Source organism: Aquarana catesbeiana, linkage group LG05, assembly GCF_042186555.1.
Source record: "Aquarana catesbeiana isolate 2022-GZ linkage group LG05, ASM4218655v1, whole genome shotgun sequence".
NCBI lineage: Eukaryota > Metazoa > Chordata > Amphibia > Anura > Ranidae > Aquarana > Aquarana catesbeiana.
Genome location: NC_133328.1, coordinates 645,023,848 through 645,031,226, shown reverse-complemented (window position 1 = coordinate 645,031,226; position 7,379 = coordinate 645,023,848). Strand labels below are relative to the sequence as shown.

The window sequence follows — 7,379 nt, the reverse complement described above, 5'->3', positions numbered from 1 at the left end:
TAAGGTTGAAGCAAGTGTAAATGAGCCCTTTAGTGATGCAACTTTTCTGTGGATGGTATTGTGGTTTTGCATTAGCCGGTTCACCAACACACCATACCCATGGCTGCCCTTCGGATCAGGAGTAGATCTGTGCCAAGCACACACAGGTGAGGGATCAGTGTGTTTTGTTAATCTCTAAGCTCCGTGTCTTTGTTGGGTACATAGACGACGTCTCGCTCAGATAGCTCTGAATGGAGGATGATCTTGTTTGTACCAGTAGAAGGGCTGGAGTGACAAACAAAACAAGACGCCTCGCAGTGCCAACCATCATAGCGGGTGCAGAGCGGAGACTGTGAAGATGGTGGCTGTCCTCTGGGCACTCATGGCACTAGGTCTGGGTCCGGTCATCGATTCGGCATCGTTACCGCCAGCCGTACATGCCGCCGGTCACTCTGAACTGATATCGGAGGCCGTCTCCAATTACAACAAAGGATCCGACTCAGAGTTTGTGTTCACATTGCTTGCGGATGAGGATGGAGGGAAGACGGTGAGTACGGTGATCACTGACCAACTGATGATACCAAGCCCAAACACTTTGGGATCTCCCCTACCTCCCTTTAAAGCTGAACTACAAACCAACAGATACAAAAAAATTATAGGAGCTGTTCTATCCTTCCTATGGATTTTCATTTATGTCCATCCAGTCCTGAGATTTACACAGCTCTGTCACACAGCACAGCCCTGTATAGCAAGGCAGAAGACCTGATTTTTTTTCTGCTGCACGTTCCCTACCCAACCCTGTAACTGGACGGTGAAAGGAAAAGCATAAGACTGATGCGGGGACAGGGACATCTAGTGCCAGGGTGAAGATGCCACTTCAACCCCCCCCAAGATATATAAGCATTTTGTGTCAGCACCCCATCCTAGTACAAATCCCCCCAATCATCCCTCCTGGTACAAATCCCCCCAATCATCCCTCCTGGCACAAATCCTCCCAATCATCCCTCCTGGCAGAAATACTCCCAATCATCCCTCCTGGCACAAATCCCCCCAATCATCCCTCCTTGTACAAATCCCCACAAATGTCCCCATCCTAGCACAAATCCCACCCAATCATCCCTCCTAGCACAAATCCCCCCACATTTCTCCTCCTATCACAAATCCCCCCAATCATCCCTCCTTGTACAAATCCCCACAAATGTCCCCATCCTAGCACAAATCCCCCCAATCATCCCTCCTAGCACAAATCCCCCCACATTTCTCCTCCTATCACAAATCCCCCCAATCATCCCTCCTTGTACAAATCCCCACAAATCATCCCTCCTGGCACAAATCCCCCCAATCATCCCTCCTTGTACAAATCCCCACAAATGTCCCCATCCTAGCACAAATCCCACCCAATCATCCCTCCTAGCACAAATCCCCCCACATTTCTCCTCCTAGCACAAATCCCCCCAATCATCCCTCCTGGCACAAATCCCCCCAATCATCCCTCCTGGCACAAATCCCCCCAATCATCCCTCCTTGTACAAATCCCCACAAATGTCCCCATCCTAGCACAAATCCCACCCAATCATCCCTCCTAGCACAAATCCCCCCACATTTCTCCTCCTAGCACAAATCCCCCCAAATTTCGCCTCCTAGCACAAATCACCCCAATCATCCCTCCTAGAAAAAATCCCCCAACATTTCCCCATCCTAGCACAAATCCCCCCCCCATCATCCCTCCTAGCAAAAATACCCCAAAATCTCCCCATCCTAGCACAAATCACCCCAATCATCCGTCCTAGTGAAAATCCCCCCAAATGTTCCCATCCTAGCACAAATCCCCCCAATCATCTCTCCTAGCACAAGTCCCCCCAATCATCCATTCTAGAACAAACCAACCCCCCAAAAAATTTCTCCTCCTAGCACAAATCCCCCCAAATTTCTCCTCCTAGCACAAATCCCCCAAACATCCATTCTAGCACAAATCCTCCCCAATTATCCCTCCTAGCACAACCCCCCCCTATATTTCCCCTCCTAGCACAAATCCCCCCAATCATGCCTCCTAGTGCAAATCCTCCTCCCTAAATCCCTCTTCCTAACACAAATCCCCCGCCCCCCCAAAAAATGTCCTTCCCAGCACAAAATCTTTCCCCTGCCCAGCACAAATCCCCCTACCCCCCCTCCTAACACAAATCTCCCCTGATAAAGAACAAGTCCCCTTTCCTAACATAAACCCCCCCCCCTTTTTTTTTTTTTTTCCTGGTACTGAAATGGTTTCCTCTGATTTCACTGCACACTGTGAGCTTCTCACAATGTGCATTAGAAGCTGCAGCAAGCCAGACAGAGCCCCGCCCTCATTTCCTGGCTGGAGGACGTCCAGCATCATCTAGACTTTTCCTCCCTTCAATCGCTCGCCCCTTTTATTCATTGGATTTCAGCTCTTTCAATCATAGAGGTTCAGCATCACATGTGGGCGTTATCTAGGGAGGTTCAGCCTGCCTAGGAACGCCCACTCCTCCAGATGGACACCCACCCACCAAGGTGTTCTGATATTTGCATAACTCCTCCCATGATCCAGCCCACTGCTTGCATCGGGACCGAGGGCTCCCGAAAGAAATCCTGTGATGTTTTCAGGAAGCTTTCTTTGTACAGCACTCTGCCGGCCCCTCCCACCAGCCGTGATCTGCCTGCATTGCATAGGGAAGAATAGAGACCCGGTGATGACATCACAGTGACTATTAGAAGGTATGTAATGAAAATGGAAATGTGTAACCACTTTCCGCAAACTGCTGTAGCTGTACGTCAGGACTTTGACGTAGAATACCGGGGCTACGGCAGCAGATAGCTGCCATAACCCTGAAATTTTCAGAAACTGCGGGCGGTCCTCTTTGAGAAAAAATTGGTCTCTGCGGTGACCCCCCCCCTGCCTCCCGCCGCGCTCCGGTCATCTCCGCCTCTTACCGGAGCCACCGGTAGCAGCGAAGACGATCCGATCCTTTCCCCTGAGAGGACTGGAGCTGAGTGAAGGAAAGATGTCCCCCACTCGGCTCCATAACATTGGATGACGGAAGCCACCTCAAATGTCACTTCCGCCCAATAATCTTAACCACTTCCGGACCGCCGCACGCCGATGTACGTCCAAACTTTGAAGGGGTATATCGTTGTTATGGCAGCAGCTAGCTGCCATAACCCCGGTATCCCCGTTTTCGTGCGACGGTCCTCTTTCTGATATCAGTGGTCCCTGCGCTGGATTCGCCACAAGATCACTTTTATCGGTGGCGGGAGATTGGCCCCCCCTTCCCGCCGCGATCCGGTGCCCTCCGCCGCTTACCGGAGCCGTCGGTAGCGGCGGAGGCAATCGCGTCTATCTGCCTGCTGTGCCTGGAGACGAGTGAGGTTAAGATGGCGCCCACTCGTCTCCATGACACTGCTGGGCGGAAGCGACGTCAAAACGTCATTTCCGCCCACGCCTCTTAAAGGCATATTTTTTTCAATGTCATTTTTTTAAATGACTTTTTTATTTATTTTTTTTATTATTGCATTTTAGTGTAAATATGAGATGTGAGGTCTTTTTGACCCCCCAGATCTCATATTTAAGAGGACCTGTCATGCTTTTTTTCTATTACAAGGGATGTTTACATTCCTTGTAATAGGAATAAAAGTGACACATTTTTTTTTTTTTAAATGGTGTAAAAATAAATAAAATAATGTAAAATAAATAATAAAAATGAGCGCCCGCATATGAAAACGGTGGTCAAACCACACATGTGAGGTATCGCCGCGATCATTAGACCGAGAGCAATAATTCTAGCACCAGACCTCCTCTGTAACACAAAACATGCAACCTGTAGAATTTTTTAAACGTCGCCTATGGAGATTTTTGAGGGTAAAAGTTTGACGCCATTCCACAAGCGGGCGCCATTTTGAAGCGTGACATGTTGGGTATCAATTTACTCGGCGTAACATTATCTTTCACAATATAAAAAAAAATTGGGCTAACTTTACTGTTGTCTTATTTTTTTATTCAAAAAAGGGAATTTTTTCCAAAAAAAGTGCGCTTATAAGACCGCTGCGCAAATACGGTGCAAAAAAAAAAAAGTATTGCAACGACCACCATTTTATTCTCCAGGGTGTTAGAAAAAAAAACATATATAATGTTTGGGGGTCCTAAGTAATTTTCTAGCAAAAAAAAATGTTCTAAACATGTAAACACCTAAAATCCAAAACGAGGCTGGTCCTTGTTTTTAAAGGGGAGTTTATTTATTATTTATTTGTTTTTTAAAAGACATTTAATTTGTATTGTTTATTTTTTATTGCATTTTAGTGTAAATATGAGATGTGAGGTCTTTTTGACCCCCCAGATCTCATATTTAAGAGGTCCTGTCATGCTTTTTTTTCTATTACAAGGGATGTTTACATTCCTTGTAATAGGAATAAAAGTGACCCAATTTTGTTTTTTAAAGGACAGTGTAAAAATAAAAAATAAAAGTAAAATAAATTAAAAAAAAACAAAAAAAAAAAACAGCAGGAGTAGCACCCGCAGGGCCGTCTTTAAGGCAGGGCAAAAGGGACAGCTGCCCTGGGCCCTGTCATTGTTGTGGGGCCCAAAGCAGCTGCCTCATACTTGCCAACTATCCCAGTTTAAATTCCCTCGTCCCTTGAGGTTTTAGTCCCGTGTCCCAATATCTCAGCGTGAAGTTCTGTTACTAATGCGGAGGCAGTGAGGAGATGATGTGCTGTAACCTCTAGTAACCAATCAGTGAGCACTATTGATGTACAGTAATCTCTAGCTACCAATCAACAAGCAGAAATCATGTGCTGTAACCTCTAGCAACTAATCAGTGAGCCGAAATGTTTGCTGTAACCTCTAGCAACCAGAAATTAAACGAGATATTGTGGGATCCTCCGCTCAAAGAGGGGCTTAAACCAGAGTGCTTGTGTCTCATTACCTCCAGGAAGAGAAGAGCTCCAGGTGCTGGCTAAATGCTGATGCAAGTATAAGAGAACAAGAAGACCTGGACAGCCGCACACCGGAATGGATAAATCTGTCTTTTTATTCAAAATACAGGATCATGGGGTACACAAAACACGACTGTGGGGTGGTACAAAAATAGTTGACGCGTTTCGCACTTACACCAAGTGTTTACTCATAGCTACCCCATGATCCTGTATTTTGAATAAAAAGACGGATTTATCCATTCCGGTGTGCGGCTGTCCAGGTCTTCTTGTTCTCTTCTACCAACCTCTAGCAACCAGTCAGTGAGGGGCAATGATACACTGTAACCTCTGGCAACCAATCGAAATCGCTGTCTGATCTGATTCAGTAAACTGATTTTGAGTCTAGCTGCTATTTATTGTATGTCTCAGAGCAGGTGGAAAGCAAAACTGCATGGAGGGGGGGGGCCCAAGAAAATTTTTGCCCAGGGTCTAATCAATATTAAAGACACCCCTGAGCGCCCGCATATGAAAACGGTGTTCAAAAAACCACACATGTGAGGTATCGCCGCGATCGGTAGAGCGAAAGCGATAATTCTAGCCCTAGACCTCCTCTGCAACACTAAACTGGTAACCTGTAGAATTTTTTAAAACGTCGCCTATGGAGATTTTTAAGGGTAAAAGTCTGTCGCCATTCCACGAGCGGGGCGCAATTTTGAAGCGCGACATGTTAGGTATCAATTTACTCGGCATAACATTATCTTTCACGACATAAAAAAGTGGGCTAACTTTACTGTTGTCTTATTTCGTTAATTCAAAAAAGTGTATTTTTTCCAAAAAAAAGTGCGCTTGTAAGACCTCTGCGCAAATACGGTGTGACAGAAAGTATTGCAACGATCGCCATTTTATTCTCAGGGTGTTTAAAAAAAAATATATAATGTTTGGGGGTTCTAAGTCTTTTTCTAGCAAAATAAAACTAAAAAAAAATGATTTTAACTTTTAAACAACAAAAAAAGAGGCTCGGTCCTTAAGAGTTTAGAAATGTCATTATCACGTTGATAAGGGGGAGGGGAGAACCAAAATAAAAGTAGCATTAATGATCACAGAGCTGCATTCATTTGATGTCTCCTGTGTCTTCCCGGAGTTCCCCTTTAACAACGATTAATAACAGTGTTTCGGTCTCAGACAATGGAGATTGTTGCTGGTTGCATCACAGGACGTTTTGTAATATTTGCCGCTCTGCACATAACTCGGAACAAGTGATCTGAAACTTCACATCTTTCTCTGTAAAAAAAAAACAAAAATATTTCATCACCCGATTGTGAAACGATCGTCATTTGGTGGTTTTTCCCCAGATTGAACGTTTCCTGATCAGAGTTCCTCATTCTGGGAATCGATCAGATAATAATCATCGATGGGCGCAATGGTGACGAGTGGAAATCACGAGGATATTATTACTATACAGCACAAAGATATTTTGTATCGTTTTGTATCATTAATCCTGTACTTCACTAATGCTGGCCATACACACTTCAATCGCTGACAATTTATTTTCCAATCAATCTGTTCTGATAGAAATAATCAACATATGATCAGCAACCCCTTCCATCGATATGCCACACACACAAGGCGGTAGATTTCAATCCAGAGATAAGATATCATTGTAAGTTGTCGATCGCATCTCTGTTCCATTTTTTTTTTTAATGGGGAAAAGTAAAAACATAGAAGAGAATTATTGGAGGTTGACTTTTAAATCTCGCGGTGGCCACACACACTTTAAATTGTTTTATCCGATCGATATGCAATTCGATCAAAATGGCAGACTGTAGTCCAAACCTGGAGCTTTGCGACAGTCCTGCCCAGACCGCAGCCGCTCCACTAGCGTTCTCCCTGTCGGTTCTCCCACCGGGCCGCCGCTATCAGCGGGTGGGGGGCGGGAGGTGCTGCATATTGGGGGCGGAGGACGGGAACTGCCCAACTTACTACATCAACAAGTGTTTACTGGCTTGTTCACATGAAAAGACTCCGTGCAGCACCTCGGGCTGTGAGGATGATAGCGGTGGCCACGGTGGGAGAACCAAGAGAGAGAACACCCGTGTTGGTTAGTGGAGTGGCCAAGGTCTGGACAGGACTGTCACAAGGTCCAGGTTTGGACTACGGTCTCCCATCTCTGGAACCCTTCAAGATCCTCCACCCCAAACTTGCTCAGCCATGTCTTTATGGACCTTGCTGTGTGCTCTGGTGAGCAGTCTCTGCTCTAATTCATCCTAAACATGTTCTATCAGGTTGAGGTCAGGACAGGCGACTCAAGTTCCTCCACCCCAAACTCGCTCATCCATGTCTTTATGGGCCTTGCTTTGTACACTGGTGCGCAGTCATGTTGGAACAGGAAGGGGCCGTCCCCAAACTGTTCCCACAAAGTTGGGAGCATGAAATTGTCTAAAATGTCTTAGTATGCTGACGCCCTAAGAGTTCCC

The 7,379-nt window shown here is 45.8% G+C and overlaps 1 protein-coding gene across 1 annotated transcript in view; it reads left to right on the top strand.

Moving 5' to 3' along the window:
- The first annotated feature begins 246 nt into the window (after positions 1-246).
- Positions 247-7,379, top strand: part of LOC141145638 (cathelicidin-7-like) — a 22,768-nt gene continuing 15,635 nt past the window's right edge. The window contains exon 1 of the mRNA XM_073632475.1: positions 247-526. Within this exon, the coding sequence (XP_073488576.1) occupies positions 338-526 (189 nt within the window). The 5' untranslated portion in view covers positions 247-337. The remainder of the gene's footprint in view (positions 527-7,379) is intronic.